General features: G+C 43.5%; 1 protein-coding gene across 1 annotated transcript in view; it reads right to left on the bottom strand.

Moving 5' to 3' along the window:
* Nucleotides 1-411: 411 nt before the first annotated feature.
* LOC126183244 (aspartate, glycine, lysine and serine-rich protein-like) overlaps nt 412-18,983 on the bottom strand; it is a gene marked incomplete at its 5' end in the record, with an annotated part of 93,808 nt that continues 75,236 nt past the window's right edge. Inside the window, 2 exons of the mRNA XM_049925039.1 lie at nt 412-747; nt 16,215-16,318. Of these exons, the coding sequence (XP_049780996.1) occupies nt 412-747; nt 16,215-16,318 (440 nt within the window). The remainder of the gene's footprint in view (nt 748-16,214; nt 16,319-18,983) is intronic.

Here is an 18,983-nt window from a genome sequence, read left to right as displayed (position 1 = left end):
GTAACCCTCCATTTCACACTTTCTCCAATGGCAAAGCAGAGCAGATGGCATGCACACTTCAGCAGCAAATGTTGAAGGCAGTGGTTGCATCTAGGAAAATAGCATCTCTCACAATGTTCCTGAGCACCAGCAGATCCACCCCTATGCGCGACCACAGCCTAGCAGAACTCCTTAACGATCGCCAGCTGTGTACTCTCCTCCATCTCCTGGCACCCCAAACCAAAGAACCCCAGACCTTACACATTGGATGACACGCTCCTAGTTCAGCTGTTACGGCATGTTCCTATGGGACAAATCCCTCCTGGATGCCAGCTGTGGTGGTGGTAGCTCACGGGAGGCCCCTTAAAATGGTCAATACCCCAAGAGGTTTGGTGTGTCAGTGCATTGACCGACTCCAGCCTCTCCTCCACCCTACACCTTCAGCAGAGGATTACACTGAGTTGGTGTCCCTGCCCTCACACTTCCCTCCTCTTCACACGTGCTATTTCCACTCGAGGACAGCAGCTGCCGTACTCCCAGGTACGGAGGTCGGAACATCACCGTTGCTTCAGTCTGTGCCTCAGTCATCATCATACTACCGTTCCCCAGTGCAGTGCCCAATTTCCCACGTTCTTCCTCCCAGCTGGTGGCATCCTCTGACAGCATATAACCTGTGCACCTCACAAGGCATCGACCGGGGCCCTTTCGATCCCTGTGTGCCCATTTTGGGAGGGGGCATGTGGTGTCTGATTTGACAATTTGGATAGCCTGCCAGAAGGCAAGGACATGGATGGTAGCTACTACATGGCACCCCTGTAACTAGTGAGTGCTGCCGTTGGCACGACAGAACTGTGTGCTAGCCACACCTGCTGCACCAGTCTATCGGTACTCGGTACTCATAGGGACCCTCTAAAGCTGGCAGTGCAGGGGCTCTGTGTCAGTTGAGTTCTGACTGAGCACTTACATTGTATACGTTACACATTATTGTCAGGTCAGGAGTCTTACCACGTATTGGCCCTCGATCCGGTTTACTCTGTGGACTTGTCTAGTGTCATATCCTTCCATAGTTTTTGTTACTATTGTCATCATTTGCTGCATCTGCTTGTGGTTGCTGTTGTTGTCCTTGTTGTTCATAGCTGTTACTATGGGTTTGGGGGACTCACTGTCAGCGCCCTCAGTGAATCGGCCTCTGGCTTCTGATCTGATTGCAGTTCCTAGAGTTGGTAGGAAGCATATGGCAAATGCTGTGATGAAGGACATAGTGTTGGGCAGCATGCTCGACAACTAAGTGATCCAGTTGTTTTTTCGGCATAGTTGGACAGTGACTATTCCTGCAGAAAGCTTTTCAGTTGTCGTGCCCAAGTAGAGCATGGCACATTTATTGCAGCTTAGCTTGTATATCACATGACGTGGTCCACAATTAGCCTTGCCTTCGGTTGTTTATGTGATGCTTCTGACAGGACTGTAGTAGGTGGTGGTAGGAGTATGTACAGCACAGGTCTTGCATCCAGTTATATTACAGGTATATGGACCATTAGACAATGAGTTGGGAGCAGGGGTTGCCTAGGGATGGTTTGGTGGGAGGAAGAATGCCACTGTTTGAGGGGTGGGAAGGAGAGTGGGTAGGACATAGCTCATCTCAAGTCATGACGAGAGGTCCTGGTGGAGAATAAGATTCAGTTGTTGCACAGTACTGAGTCACAAGGGGAATGCTCCTGGGACTCATGGAGGTTGTGGGTGACTGGAGGGATTTATTTATTTATTTATTTATTTATTTATTGTTCTGTGGGACCACATTAAGGAGAAGTCTCCATGGTCATGGAACGAGTCAATACATGAAATTACAACACGATTGTAGAAACAGATAAAATGAAATATAAGAAACATATTCAGTTGTAGATTGTAGAAACAGATAAAATGAAATATAAGAAACATATTCAGGTGACTCGTCGTTAGTTTAAATAAAGAAAATCAAGAATGTAACACTGGAATTTGCTTAATTTTTTAGCTCTTCCAGGAGCTCCTCGACAGAATAGAAGGAGTGAGCCATGAGGAAACTCTTCAGTTTAGACTTAAAAGAGTTTGGGCTACTGCTAAGATTTTTGAGTTCTTGTGGTAGCTTATTGAAAATGGATGCAGCAGAATACTGCAGTCCTTTCTGCACAAGAGTCACAGAAGTGCATGCCACATGCAGATTTGATTTCTGAGTGAAAGCTGCTAACTCTTGGGAATGAGCTAATATTGCTAACAACAAACGACATTAAAGAAAATATATACTGTGAGGGCAATGTCAAAATTTGCAGACTATTGAATAGGGGTCGACAAGAGGTTTTCAAACTTACACCATACACAACTCGAACAGCCCGTTTTTGAGCCAAAAATACCCTTTTTGAATCAGAAGAATTACCCCAAAAATAATACCATATGACATAAGCGTATGAAAATATGCGAAGTAGACTACTTTTCGTGTTGAAATGTCACTTATTTCAGATACTGTTCTAATGGTAAATAAAGCGGCATTTAGTTTCTGAACAAGATCCTGAACATGGGCTTTCCACAACAGCTTACTATCTATCCGTGCACCTAAGAACTTGAACTGTTCCGTCTCACTTATAACATGCCCATTCTGTCTGATTAAAATATCAGATCTTGTTGAATTGTGAGTTAGAAACTGTAAAAACTGAGTCTTACTGTGATTTAGCATCAAATTATTTTCCACAAGCCACGAACTTATTTCATGAACTACATTATTTGATAATGTTTCAATATAACACACAAGATCCTTCACTACCAAGCTGGTGTCATCAGCAAACAGAAATATTTTTGAATCACCTGTAATACTAGAAGGCATATCATTTATATAAATAAGAAACAGCAGTGGCCGCAGCACCGATCCTTAGGGAACGCTCCATTTAACAGTGCCCCATTGGGACTGAACATCATTACCACTCTCAATGTTGCGGAGAATTACCTTTCTGCTTTCTGTTCTTAAAGTAAGAGGTGAACCAATTGTAAGCTACTCCCCTTACTCCATAATGTTCCAACTTCTGCAGTAATATTTTGTGGTCAACACAGTCAAAAGCCTTCGTTAAATCAAAGAAAACGCCTAACGTTCGCAACCTTTTATTTAATCCATCCAAAACCTCACAGAGAAAAGAGACTATAGCATTTTCAGTTGTTAAGCCATTTCTAAAACCAAACTGTACATTTGACAGCAAATTACGTGAATTTAAATGCTGCAGTAACCTTGTATATATAACCCTCTCGATAACTTTAGCAAACACTGATGGCATAGAAATAGGTCTATAATTATCAACATTATCCCTGTCTCTCTTTTTGTAAAGTGGCTTCACTACCGAGTACTTTAATCGGTCAGGAAACTGACCACTCCTAAAGGAAAAGTTACAGATATGGCTAAGTACTGGGCTAACATACATGGAACAATACTTCCCGTCATATCCATGAGAGTTCTTGGTCTTTAGTGATTTAATTATTAACTCAATCTCCCTCTTGTCAGTATCATGGAGGATCATTTCAGGTAACAGTCTCGGAACACTTTTTTCTACGAGTGCTATATGATTCCCTGTTGGGACTAGGTTTCTATTTAGTTCACCTGCTATATTCAGAAAGTGATGATTAAATACTGTACATATATGCGACATATCAGTAACACAGACATTCCCACTACGCACTGATTCTATATCATCGACCTGTCTCTGCAGACCAGCCACTTCCTTTACGACTGACCATGTGGTTTTAATTTTATCCTGAGACTTAGCTATTCTATCTGCATACCACATACTTTTTGCCTTCCTAATAACTTTTTTAAGTACCTTACAATACTGTTTGTAATGGGCTATTGCATTTAGATTGTGACTATTTCTAACATTTTGATATAATTGCCACTTTGTTCTACAAGATATTCTTATACCTTTAGTCAGCCACCCAGGCTGCCTGTTTGTGCTAGTACCCTGTCTTGAACATTCTAACGGAAAGCAACTTTCAAAGAGCACGAGAAAAGTCTTGAGGAAAGCATTATATTTATCGTCTACTGTATCAGCACTATAAACATCTTGCCACTCTTGTTCCTTGATAAGGTTTACAAAAGTCTCTACAGCAACTGGATCAGCTTTCCTAAAAAGTTGGTAACCTTATTTAACATGTGTTGCAGCACAAAAATCTTTTAGACTTAAAATTTGTGCATCATGATCTGAAAGGCCATTCACCATTTTGCTAAAGGAATGCCCTTCTCGTAATGACGAATGAACAAAAATATTGTCTATGGTTGTTCTTCTGTTCCCTTGCACTCTCGTTGGAAAGAATACGGTTTGCATAAGATTATATGAATTAAGGAGGTCTACCAGCATCCTTTTCCTTGCACAGTCAATTACACAATTTATATTGAAGTCACCACATATAACTAACTTTTTGTATTTCCTATAAAGTGAACCAAGAACCTCCTCTAGCTTTAGCAAAAATGTTGTGAAATTGGAGTCTGGGGAGGAGGGGTTTATTAGTTATTGGGAGCTCCAACGTTAGGCGGGTGATGGAGCCCCTTAGGGAAATAGCGGAAATATCGGGGAAGAAGGCCAGTGTTTACTCTGTCTGCTTGCCAGAGGGGTCTCATCTGAGATGTGGAGAAGGCCATGCCGGCGGCGATAGAGAGCACTGGGTGCACCCGACTACAAATAGTTGCTCATGTCGGCACCAATGACTTCTGCCATCTGGGTTCAGAGGTCATCCTCAGTTTGTACAGGTGGTTGGCGGAGTTGGTGAAGGTGGAAAGCCTTGCTCGCAGGGTGGAATCTAAGCTAACTATTTGTAGTATCGTTCCCAGAACTAATCGCGGTCCTCTGGTTTCGAGCCGAGTAGAAGGCTTAAACCAGAGGCTCAGACGATTCTGCGGACATCTGGGGATGCAAATTTCTCGACCTCTGCTACCGGGTGGAGAAATGTAGGGTCCCCCTGAATAGGTCAGGCATGCACTACACGCCGAAAGTGGCTACATGGGTAGTGGAGTACGTGTGGAGTGCACATGTGGGTTTTTTAGGTTAGAGAATTCTTTCCCTAGGCCCGACAAGATGACTCCTGAGATGTGGCAGGGTAGGAGTAGGCAAAATGCAACAGGAAATAACTACATTAATGTGCTAATAGTAAACTGCAGGAGCATCTATAGAAAGGTCCCAGAACTGCTCCATTAATAAACAGTCACAATGCTCAAATAGTAGTAGGGACAGAATGTTGGCTGAAACCAGATGTAAACAGTCATGAAATTCTAAGCTCAGATTGGAATGTATACCACAGAGACAAGCTGGACAGTGAAGGGGGAGGTGTGTTTATAGCAATAAGAAGTGCAATAGTATCGAAGGAAATTGACAGAGATTCGAAATGTGAAATAATTTGGGTGAAGTTCATGGTTAAAGCAGTCTCAGATATGGTAATTGGATGTCTCTGTGGGCCCCCTGGCTCAGCAGCTGTTGTGGCTGAGCACCTGAAGGATAATTTAGAAAATATTTCGAGTAGATTTCCCCACCTGGGTGGAGATTTTAATTTGCCAGATACAGACTGGGAGACTCAAATATTCATAATGGGTGGCAGGGCCAAAGAATCCAGTGAAATTTTTTTAAGTGCTTTATCTGAAAACTACCTTGAGCATTTAAACAGAGAATCGACTCGTGGCAATAACATATTAGACCTTCTGGTGACAAACAGACACAAACTATTTGAAACATTTAACGCAGAACAGGGAATCAGCGATCATAAAGCGGTTACTGCATCAATGATTTCAGCTGTAAATAGAAATATTAAAAAAGGTAAGAAGATTTTTCTGTTTAGCAAAAGTGACAAAATGCAGATTTCAGAGTACCTGATGACTCAACTCAAAAGTTTTAAGTACAGATAGCGTTGAGGATCAGTGGACAAAGTTCAAAACCATCGTACAATATATGTTAGATGAGTATGTGCCAAGCAAAATCGTAAGAGATGGGGGAAAAGAGCCACCATGGTACAACAACCATGTTAGAAAAGTGCTGCGGAAGCAAAGGGAACTTCACAGCAAACATAAACATAGCCAATGCCTTGCAGACAAACAAAAATTATGCGAATCAAAATCTAATGTGAGGAGGGCATTGTTCAATGAATTTGAAAGTAAAGTTCTATGTACTGACTTGGCAGAAAATCGTAAGAAATTTTGGTCTTATGTCAAAGCGGTAGGTGGATCAAAACAAAATGTCCAGACAATCTGACCAAAATGGTACTGAAACAGAGGATGACAGACTAAAGGCCGAAATACTAAATGTCTTTTTCCAAAGCTGTTTCACAGAGGAAGACTGCACTGTAGTTCCTTATCTACATTGTCGCACAGATGACAAAATGGTGGATATCGAAATAGATGACAGAGGGATAGAGAAACAATTAAAATAGCTCAAAAGAGGAAAGGCCACTGGGCCTGATGGAATACCAGTTCGATTTTACACAAAGGAACTTGCTCCCCTACTTGCAGCGGTGTACCGTAGGTCTCTAGAAGAACTTAGCATTCCAAAGGATTGGAAAAGGGCACAGGTCATCCCCATTTTCAAGAAGGGAGGTCAAACAGATGTGCAGAACTATAGACCTAAATCTCAAACGTCAATCAGTTGTACAATTTTGGAACACGTATTATGTTAATGTATAATGACTTTTCTGGAGTCAAGAAACTACTCTGTAGGAATCAGCATGGGTTTCAAAAAAGACAATCGTGTGAAACCCAGCTCGTGTTATTCATCCACGAGACTCAGAGGGCCATAGACACGGGTTCCCAGGTAGATGGCATGTTTCTTGACTTCCGCAAGGTGTTAGATACAGTTCCCCACAGTCGTTTAATGAAAAAATGTAAGAGCATATGGACTATCAGACCAATTGCGTGGTTGGATTGAAGAGTTCCTAGGTAACAGAATGCAGCATGTCATTTTCAATGGAGAGAAGTCTTCCGAAGTAAGAGTGATTTCAGGTGTGCCGCAGGGGAGTGTTGTAGGACCGTTGCTATTCACAATATACATAAATGACCTTGTCGATGACACCAGATTCACTGAGGCTTTTTGCGGATGATACTGTGGTATATCGAGAGGTTTTAACAATGGAAAATTGTACTGAAATGCAGGAGGATCTGCAGCAAATTGATGCATGGTGCAAGGAATGGCAATTGAATCTCAATGTAGACAAATGTAATGTGCTGCGAATACATAGAAAGATAGATCCCTTATCATTTAGCTACAATATAGCAGGTCAGCAAATGGAAGTAGTTAATTCCATAAATTATCTGGGAGTATGCATTAGGAGTGATTTAGAATGGAATGATCATATAAAGATGATCGTCGGTAAAGCAGATGCCAGACAGATTCATTGGAAAAATCCTAAGGAAATGCAATTCAGAAACAAAGGAAGTAGCTTACAGTACACTTGTTCACCCACTGCTTGAATACTGCCCAGCAGTGTGGGATCCATACCAGATAGGGTTAATAGATGAGATAGAAAAGATCCAACGGAGAGCAGCACGCTTCATTACAGGATCATTCAGTAAATGTGAAAGCATTACGGACATGATAGATGAACACCAGTGGAAGACCATGCAGGAGAGACGCTCAGTATCTCGGTATTTGCTTTTGTTGAAGTTTCGAGAACATACCTTCACCGAGGAGTCAAGCAGTATATTGCTCCCTCCTACGTATATCTTGCGATGACACCATGAGGATAAAATCAGAGAGATTAGAGCCCACACAGAGGCATACCGACAAACCTCCTGCCCACGAACAATACAAGACTGGAATAGAAGGGAGAACCAATAGAGGTACTCAAGGTGCCCCCCGCCACACACTGTCGGGTGGCTTGCAGAGAATGTATGTAGATGTAGATGCAGATGTGGATGTAGACGAGTCTTCCCTTGCCAACCAGAAATGCTCCAATAAATCAAAGAAAGGCAAATGATCTGCTTCTTTATCAGCTCGGAGATCCTCCTTGATGGTGTCGGCACCTGATACCCATGGCTGGCTGACCTCCTTGTTGCCGGTATGCACCTCCAGCCATTTTTCTGCTCTGGATTCCAAGGACGGACAGAATGGTAATGCTGACACTTCTGTAGATCTCATGGAGGCAGATTCTCCAGTCTCTTTGCCCTGCAGCAGTGAGCTGCCACTCGATAGCCACTGAGGTGACACCCCTCTATTATTTCTCTTTTCCCCTTTCCTAATCATTGACTGATCTGGCCTTGTAACATTAACCAAAACGGCCTTGCTGTGCTGGTACTGCCAACGGCTGAAAGCAAGGGGAAACTACAGCCATAATTTTTCCCGAGGACATGCAGTTTTACTGTATGATTAAATGATGATGGCGTCGTATTGGGTAAAATATTCTGGAGGTAAAATAGTCCCCCATACGGATCTACGGGTGGGGACTACTCAAGAGGATGTCGTTATCAGGAGAAAGAAAACTGGCATTCTACGGATCGGAGCGTGGAATGTCAGATCCCTTAATCGGGCTGGTAGGTTAGAAAATTTATAAAGGGAAATGGATAGGTTAGACATAGATATAGTGGGAATTAGTGAAGTTCAGTGGCAGGAGGGACAAGACTTTTGGCTAGGTGAATACAGGGCTATAAATACAAAATCAAATAGGGGTAATACAGGAGTAGGTTTATTAACGATTAAAAAAATGAGAGTGTGGGTAAGCTACTGCAAACAGCATAATGAACGCATTATTATGGCCAAGATAGACACAAAGTCCATGCCTACTACAGTAGTACAAGTTTATATGCCAACTAGCTCTGCAGATGATGAAGAAATTGATGAAATGTATGACGAGATAAAAGAAATTATTCAGGTAGGGAAGGGAGACGAAAATTTAATAGTCATGGGTGACTGGAATTCATCAGTAGGGAAAGGGAGAGAAGGAAACATAGTAGGTGAATTTGGATTGGAGGGAACAAATGAAAGAGGAAGCCGCCTTGTAGAATTTTGCACAGAGCATAACTTAATCGTAGCTAACACTTGGTTAAAGAATCATAAAAGATGGTTGTATATCTGGAAGAATCCTGGAGATACTAGAAGGTATCAGATAGATTATATAATGGTAAGACAGAGATTTAGGAACCAGATTTTAAATTGTAAGACATTTCCAGTGGCAGATGTGGATTCTGACCACAATCTATTGGTTATGAACTGCAGATTGAAACTGAAGAAACTGCAAAAAGGTGGGAATTTAAGGAGATGGGACCTGGATAAACTAAAAGAACGAGAGGTTGTAGAGTGTTTCAGGGAGAGCATAAGAGAACAATTGACAGGAATGGGGGAAAGAAATACAGTAGAAGAAGAATGGGTAGCTCTGAGGGATGAAGTAGTGAAGGCAGCAGAGGATCAAGTAGGTAAAAAGACATGGGCTAATAGAAATCCTTGGGTAACAGATGAAATATTGAATTTAATTGATGAAAGGAGAAAATATAAAAATGCAGTAAATGAAGCAGGCAAAAAGGAATACAAACGTCTGAAAAATGAGATCGACAGGAAGTGCAAAATGGCTAAGCAGGGATGGCTAGAGGACAAATGTAAGGATGTAGAGGCTTGTCTCACTAGGGGTAAGCTAGATACTGCCTACAGGAAAATTAAAGAGACCTTTGGAGAGAAGAGAACCACTTGTATGAATATCAATAGCTCAGATGGAAACCCAGTTCTAAGCAAAGAAGGGAAGGCAGAAAGGTGGAAGGAGTATATAGAGGGTTTATACAAGAGCGATGTACTTGAGGACAATATTATGGAAATGGAAGAGGATGTAGATGAAGACGAAATGGGAGATAAGATACTGCGTAAAGAGTTTGACAGAGCACTGAAAGACCTGAGTCGAAACAAGTCCCCGGGAGTAGACAACATTCCATTAGAGCTACTGATGGCCTTGGGAGAGCCAGTCATGACAAAACTCTACCATCAGGTGAGCAAGATGTATGAGACAGGCGAAATACCCACAGACTTCAAGAAGAATATAATAATTCCAATACCAAAGAAAGCAGGTGTTGACAGATGTGTGAATTACCAAACTATCAGTTTAATAAGTCTCAGCTGCAAAATACTAACGCGAATTCTTTACAGACGAATGGAAAAACTGGTAGAAGCGGACCTCGGGGATGATCAGTTTGGATTCCGTAGAAATGTTGGAACACGTGAGGCAATACTAATCTTACGACTTATCTTAGCAGAAAGATTAAGAAAAGGCAAACCTACGTTTCTAGCATTTGTAGACTTAGAGAAAGCTTTTGACAACATTAACTGGAATACTCTCTTTCAAATTCTGAAGGTGGCAGGTGTAAAATACAAGGAACGAAAGGATATTTACAATATGTACAGAAACCAGATGGCAGTTATAAGAGTCGAGGGGCATGAAAGGGAAGCAGTGGTTGGGAAAGGACTGAGACAGGGTTGTAGCCTTTCCCCGATGTCATTCAATCTGTATATTGAGCAAGCAGTAAAGGAAACAAAAGAAAAATTTGGAGTAGGTATTAAAATTCATGGAGAAGAAGTAAAAACTTTGAGGTTCGCCGATGACATTGTAATTCTGTCAGAGACAGCAAAGGACTTGGAAGAGCAGTTGAACGGAATGGACAGTGTTTTGAAAGGAGGATATAAGATGATCAACAAAAGCAAAACGAGGATAATGGAATGTAGTCAAATTAAATCGGGTGATGCTGAGGGGATTAGATTAGGAAATGAGACACAAAGTAGTAAAGGAGTTTTGCTATTTGGGGAGTAAAATAACTGATGATGGTCGAAGTAGAGAGGATATAAAATGTAGACCGGCAATGGCAAGGAAATCGTTTCTGAAGAACAGAAATTTTTTAACATCTAGTATAGATTTAAGTGTCAGGAAGTCGTTTCTGAAAGTATTTGTATGGAGTGTAGCCATGTATGGAAGTGAAACATGGACGATAACCAGTTTGTACAAGAAGAGAATAGAAGCTTTCGAAATGTGGTGCTACAGAAAAATGCTGAAGATAAGGTGGGTAGATCACATAACTAATGAGGAGGTATTGAATGGGATTGGGGAGAAGAGAAGTTTGTGGCACAACTTGACTAGAAGAAGGGATCGGTTGGTAGGACATGTTTGAGGCCTCAAGGGATCACAAATTTAGCATTGGAGTGCATCGTGGAGGGTAAAAATTGTAGAGGGAGACCAAGAGATGAATACACTAAGCAGATTCAGAAGGATGTAGGTTGCAGCAGGTACTGAGAGATGAAGCAGCTTGCACAGGATAGAGTAGCATGGAGAGCTGCATCAAACCAGTCTCAGGACTGAAGACTACAACAACAACAACAACAACCATTGCACTCTTCCAGTGGAATGTTTGTGGCCTTTGATCCAACAAATAGGATTTATTGCTGCTCTTGGAATCACAGCCTCTACTTGTTTTCTGCTTTCAGCAAACAAAATTGCATGCTCACGACCTGCTTTGAACTCTCTCATTTATTTCCAGTCTGCTTTGACATGCCCCCAACCTCACACCATCACCCATTGACAGATTCCACAACATGCAGTGGAGTTGTGCTGCTCATTAAGGATGATGTTCATAGTCTTCCTGACAACCCAGCTTTAAGCTATTCCTGTCTGCCTTTTACTTCCTCTCCTGGACTTAACCATTTGTACTGTTTACATCCCTCAGTCACTGGACGGTCACATCCATTTGCTATCCATTTACTGTCTCAACCCCACCTACATGCATACCCAAATGACAGCTTTCTAAGGATGACTAGAGATTTTATGCTCCGTGGCACCCTTCAAGAAACATTACTTCCCCACTTAGAAATGTAATCATTACTGCCAACAATGTATCATTCTTTCACTTCATCTTTACCGTACCACGTCACAGTCACTCGATTGACTGAGACATGTTGTGACTCAAGTCACATGCAGAGATGTGCTCTCCATTGTTTTTAACCATAATTCTATGATGGCAAACAACATTCATTATAAACAGTTGCACACACAGTGTCGTTGCACCCTTCAGGATATCAAAGAACTGATCTGTGATTTTATAATTGTCTGTTATTCATTTCCCTTTCCGTGATCCTTTAGACTACTACACCAGCTCGTAGCTGAGGGGTGTTTGATCCAGCAAACTATGCTGTACTTCTATTTTGGTTACTGGCAGTATCCATATACCAGCCTTCAAACATCCAGCAGCTATGGTTGGCATTCCCACCCTGTCGACTTGCATTTTGTGGGCACCTTTGTCCTACTCTGAGACAGTGGCTGTATGTGGCAGCTGGCAGCTCTAGTGAATTCATACCGTTAAGTGCAATTAAAATTCAAATATTTTGTGATTCTAAACTTGTATCAATATGCTGTTTTCATCAGTCTCACATTAGTAAAATTCCATATCTATCTACTTGTCTCTGCACATGATTCCTAATCGCTATCAATATTTAATTTACCAACTTATTAACACTTAGATGAGCATGTGCAGTGAGATGACATACCACTGCCACATTTCGAGGTGTTTGCTTCACACTTGAATGAATTGATGTAAAATTATTCAGTTTTTTTAATTTTTTTGCAGAAGCCACAAAAGGTGCAGGCAGAGGAGGTAGCAGCAGGTGAGATTTTCACTTTCTTCAGTAGCTTAATTACATGTTAAAGTTATCACTTTAATGTTGTCTTGTGTGCCATACATTTTTCATCATTTTCTTTGACAATAATTCTTCATTGGTGGTGTGCTAAAGTATATCAGTGAAACAGTTGTTCAGAATTTTTTTGCTTGAACCTGACACTGGATATTAATTACGTAGTATATAATTCATACTGAAAATTGGCAGTGCCTTTGTAACTACAAGAGATTGGTCACAAATGTGCAGTTGTGTTTCAAACGTGTACTGTGGTAGATTGTGAGGGAAATGTGATAAAAAAGAAAGAAGACAAATTTTTAAGTACCAAATTTACATTTAATTGTAAATAATTGTAAAGGTTAGCTAACATTACAAATTGGGACACTGCAATAAGTACTAATGTTTAGATCAGTCCCCTTATTTCATTGTCGTGGCTCATATTAAAAGCATCATCCTTCAATGAATATTGTAGTAACATGGTTCACGTTTTCCATCGCACTTCACATAGAGTCGACCGGGAACTGTCTCCTAGGCATGCCCGATGTGAACTGACTGGGCACGTCCCGTGCTGCCTGAGTTGTTGTTGTTCTGCTGGCAGAGGTCGCTGACAAATTCTTGCATGCCCTCTGGTGGACGGGACTCTACTTATGGCAACTATCATCCGTGACACGCTGTGCTGATGTGCGCCTCCCGCGATCTTTCTGGTGGCTACTGCACTCCTTGTTTGGGGGGTGAAGCCACTGTGATCCACTGTGTCGGAAGGTGGAATGTCGTGCAGGAGTGATGACCTCCACGTCCATCGGAATGCTGGAGTCGAGGGGATCTGCCAACCCTCAAGCCGGAACCTTCGAATACGGTTGGAAGTGACCCACACGAAGAGGCCCCTGTCGTCCCACCACCGGAGCCCAGGGCAGAACCGGACACAAACCGTTGAAATCCGGATCCTGGTCCACCTCGGGAGGGGCAAGACACAGTGGCGGCGACGATGGGGAATGGTCGACCACAGGTGATCCATTGCCCTTAGAAACCGGGCCAGTGACGTGGGCCGGCTCTCAGTGGGGATCTCGAATGATGGTGATGCCGGTGCTGGAGCTACTGGAGGCTGCTAAGGCTGAGAACCATCACAGTGGAGCAGAGTCGCATGGGGGAGAGGCGGTAGCGTCCACTGAGAAACCAACACGCGTGCCGCAATGGGGAAGCCAGTGCCCAAGGGGTTGGAGGGTGGGTGCCCAAACGTGGACCTAGCTGTTTTTTGTGACGACGTACCTCCCAGTCCCCTGCCTGCAAGGTATAGAGCCGGCAGCCCTTTCGGCGCAGGTCCATCCCTGGTATCCAATGTGGATTGCGAGCAATCCCACGTGCCCAGGCCAACATACCCAGTGGAAAGCCAGGTATTCCGGTTTGCGAAGACTGGTGAGGACCAGACTGGAGGAGGTGCAGCACAGACCTAGGTTTGTGCTAATGGAGGAGCTCTGCTGGGATGCATTCTCCCTTTCGTAGAACAAAATAATTACAAAGAGGGTCCGAGGCCCGGCCTGGAGGTTGGGATGACCAACCCCGCTGAATGAGGTGAACTACTTGCTGGAGAACTGGGTCAGCTGCCGTTTCCCTGGCAACTCTAGAACTAGTGATCGGGAAGCCATCAACCGCTTGGCGGGACACCACAACCAAATAAAAACACCTAATCTCCTCTCGATCGAACTTAGAATCCGGGCGCACCGGAAGATGAGAAAGAGCGTCTGCGATGGCATGCTGTCCGGTAGGGCGAAAATGAATGTCCTAATGGTACTTAGAGAGGAACAAGGCCCAGTGCTGTAGTCCTTGGGCTGCCCCATCCAGAATCTGAGAGGCGGGGCCAAATAATGATATTAATGGCTTATGGTCAGTGATGCACTGAAACTTCGTGCCATACAAGAAAGGCTGGAACTTGGTAACAGCATAGACAGTAGCCAAAACATCTTTTTCCACCTGGGAGTAATGGGCCTGCACGGGACTAAGTGTTTTAGATGCAAACGCCAGTGGCTGCTCGGAACCATCCGCATTGCGATGGGACAGGACCACCCTCACCCCATACTGCGTAGCATATGTAGCCAGGACCAAAGTTTTATGGGGGTCAAAAGTAGCCAAACATGACGCTGACGTGAGGAGGCCCTTCAACAACGTAAACGCTCACTCGCTTGCAGTCTACCGATCAAAATGAACACCCTTGCACAGAAGGCAGTACAGACGGTGGGATATGGTGGAAGCCCTGGGAATGAACCAGTGGTAATAGGCAATTTTGCCTAAAAATCTTGTAACTCCTTCAGCGAAGCGGGCCCCCGAAGGTCAATGATATCTTGGACTAAAACTTCCTAGCGGCTGGACACCGTGCCAAGAGATGGTGTAGACCACATACTCAATGGATGGTTGGAAGAAGTTTGACTTACAAAGGTTGCAACGCGAGCCCACGGACCGGAATTTGAGAAAGAGGGTGGGAAGGTTGTGCAAGTGTTCCATCGTGATGCAGCCTATGATAATTACATCGTCCAGGTAATTAATACAATGAGGGATTGTCAATGTGACTTGCTGAAGTTAACGTTGGAATATCGCTGGGGCACTGGATATTCTGAAGGCCAACTGCTGGTATTGGTAAAGGCCAAACGGGGTGTTGACGATCGCCAACCGTTTGGAGTCCTCATAAAGTTGTATCTGATTATAAGCCTGAAAGATTGATTTTCGAAAAATATTGGCCTCTGGCAACGGCGGAGAACAATTCATCAGCACAAGGTAAAGGATAGGTGTCCACCACCAATTGGGAATAAATGGTGGCCTTGAAATCGCCACAAAGGCGTAATTTTCTCGAGGGTTTCCTGACAATAACTAGGGGTGAAGCCCACTCACTAGAAGAAATGGGAAGAACAACCGCAAGGCAGTCAGCCGGTGTAGATCTTCTTTTATCTGAGTGCGGAGAGCCAAGGGGATCTGCCTCGCGCCTAGAAAACGCAGGTGAGCCTACGCCTTCAATGTTAAGTGAGCTTCAAAGTCTGAAACACAACCCAGGCCCTCCTCAAAGATATCCGGAAAGTCCGAGATCAAAGATTCCAATGATTGATAGGGAACGTCTTCGGAGACCAACTGTATGGTGTCAGCGATAGAAAAACCGAAAGCTTGAAGGGCATCCAAGCCAGAAAGGTTAGCGGAGCTCGCAACACTGACAAAATAAAAGTAACTGAATTGTAAGTCGGTAGTGAATTCACCCAGTAGGGGAATGAACTGTTTACCATAACCGCGTGGATGCCGTAAACTGGCGCCAACAGGGGTGACCCAAGGTCGGAGAAAGTCTGTGCATTCAACAAAGAAACTGCCGTCCCCGTATCTACTTGCAGTTATAATCAGCGAGATTGAACTGACACCTCGATAAAGAGTTTGTGTGCCGATGCGTCCAGAGACTAACCCAATGAAACTTCCTGAATGTCAACGTCCATGTCCGCTGTACCCGCTTCCTTCAATTCTTTTGAGGCTGAGCGGCAAACTTTAGCAATGTGTACTTTTTTATTACATGTGCGACAAATGGCCCAACGCTGGTGGCACTCTGACCGATCATGATGTATATAGCACGATGCACAGGACGGTAACAGGGGCTGGCGGCCGGTTGTTGTTGTTGTCGGTGTGGTTGTTGTCGGTGTGGTTGTTGTCGGTGTGGTTGTTGTCGGTGTGGTTGTTGTCGGTGTTGGTGCTGGCTGAAAAGGAGAAAAATGAAGACTGGGTGTGATGATGGAATGGGGGCTGAGCAGTGGTGGAATAAGAAGGTATGGATGTATGAGAAAAGTGAATAACTGAGGTGCAGGCCAGGAGGGTCTTAAGAACATAGAATATGTTGCAGGGAGGGTTCCCACCTTCACATTTAGAAAAAGCTGGTGTTTGTGGGCATGATCTGTATGTCTCAGGCAGTGAAGCAGTCATTGGAATGAAGGATGTCCTGTTGGGCAGCCTGCCCAGCAGCAGGGTATAAAATTTTTTTTCTTGCCCTGTTTGTAGGATGCCGATTATGTGGACAGACAGCTTGTTTGTTGTCATGCCAACATAGAATGCAGCACAATGGTTGCGTCTTAGCTTATATATCACATGACTGGTATCGCAGGTAGCCATGCCTTTGTTGGGATAGATGGTGAATGGGACCGGACTGGAGCCGTAGGTGGTGGTGGTGGTGGTGGTGGTGGTGGTGGTGGTGGTAGGATGTATGGGACAGGTCTTGCATCTAGATCTGTTACATGGATATGAGTGATTGGGTAATGGGTTGAAAATCCTTCCTAAACACTCATCTCCTTCAGGTTCACTGAAGACATCTTTGTGATCTGTATCGAGATTCAAGACACCCTATTCACATCCCACCCAACCTCAACAGCTTCTCCCCCTTTGCTTCACCTGGACCTTCTCAAGCCAACAAGCCACCTTCATAGAAGTTGACATCCACTTCAACGATGGCTTCTTCACTGCTTCTGTCCATATCAACCTACTAACCATAAGTGATGCCTCCATTTTGACAACTGCCATCCATTCCATACCAAGAAGTTCCTTCCATACAGCCTATCCACCCACAGTTCCCACATCTACAGTGATGAGCATTACACCACGAAATATACTGCGGGTCTCAATAAAGCTTACAAAAACAAATCTCCTGTGCCTTATATTTGCAGTCTCCCACAACCCCCAAGTCTCTCTGTCTGGCCACAGGGAAGCATTCCCCTCGTAACTCAGTACCACCTAGAACTGGAACTCATCCAGGAAAGTGGTGAAATTGGACTGAGCAAAGATTGGATAATTGTACGGGCGCTGATAACCACGCAGTTGAGCGCCCCACAAACCAAACATCATCATCATCATCACAGAACTGGAACAACTGTATTAGTCGCCAACAAGGTTTTGGCTACCCGTCATTGTGTTCTGAAATTTGAAATGCCATGCCTGCTATCCTTCTCCCCCCCCCCCCCCCCCCCCCCCCCCACCCACAGTGGTTTTGCTCCATCCATCAAACCGACACTATATAATTGGCCATCTGAACACAACTCCTGCTCCCAACACCTTACATCATGGTTCATATCCCCATAACAGAACTAAATGCAAGACCTGTCCCATACATTCTTCCACTGTCACCTACTCCAATCAGGTCACATATATCACCTACCCACCAAAGACAGGGGTTCCTGTGAAACCAGTCATGTGATTTACAAAGCAAACTGCAACCACTGTGCAGCTTTCTGCATGGGACTGACAAGCAACAAGCTGTCTGTCTGCAGGATTGACCACTGACAAACTGTGGCCTGTAAACAATTGGACCACCCTGTTGCTGAGCATGCTGCCCAACATGACATCATTAATTTCAATGACTGCTTGACAGCCTGTGCCATTATGGATTCTTCGCACCAACACCAGATTTTCTGAACTGCACAAGTGGGAACCCGGCCTGCAGTATATCCTTTGTTCCAATAAACCTCCTGGCGTCAACCTTGCTTGGTCAGTTTTCTCACGCATTCTGAAACTTCCCTGGCTCCATAGAAGAAATGTTTTCACACATGTGGAGATAATGGCTGGTAATAAGTATCCAACGATAATGTATGTACAGTATCACTGTCCCTTTGTTCATAAAATATTTCCCATTAAGATTTTTGCTACAGTTTGTTCCCAGACCAATCTGTTTTTGTGTTATTTATTTATTCATTCTGTGTGATCTGATGGTAGCAGCGTGCTGCAGGTGTCAGAAAATGTCAGTTAACATTGTTAACATATATTAACATGGGCCCATAGTATCTTAATGTATTATATTGCTTAATGTTTTCAATTTAATAGAAATGGCAAGATTACTGTTCTAAGTATTCATTTACAGAGTAAAAACAATGACACAATAAATATGACTTCACAGCTTTGCTAAATTTTATGTTGTCCCCGATGGACTTAATATTTGTGGGAAGATTATTGAACAGTTGGAGGCCCATGTGGAAGGCTCCCTTTTTACACAGTTGGGTGTTTGTACGTATAACTTGCAGATTTGCATTTTTCTCGGTTATGTGTTCATGAATTTCTTTATTTTTTATGACTCTGGGGTCAGTTGGGACTATGTGGTTTCTGAAAAAGTTTAGAGGCTCGAGAATGTAGAGGCAAGGCAGTGTAAGGATGTCCACCTTTCTGAAGATGGGTCTGCAGGAGTCTCTGGGTTTGCTCCCAGTAATAATCCTCATTGTTCTCTTCTGGATTCTGAATGTGCTCACAGCAGTTAGAGAATTTCCCCAGAATATTACACCATATTTTAGGTGGGCTTGTATGTAATCATAGTACATGCTGGTTAATGTTTTCAGGCTCGCACGTTTTCAGTACACTCAATGCATAACAGCCAGTACTAATCCTGGC

Source organism: Schistocerca cancellata, chromosome 4 (assembly GCF_023864275.1).
Source record: "Schistocerca cancellata isolate TAMUIC-IGC-003103 chromosome 4, iqSchCanc2.1, whole genome shotgun sequence".
Lineage (NCBI taxonomy): Eukaryota > Metazoa > Arthropoda > Insecta > Orthoptera > Acrididae > Schistocerca > Schistocerca cancellata.
This window is presented reverse-complemented; position numbering and strand designations above follow the sequence as displayed.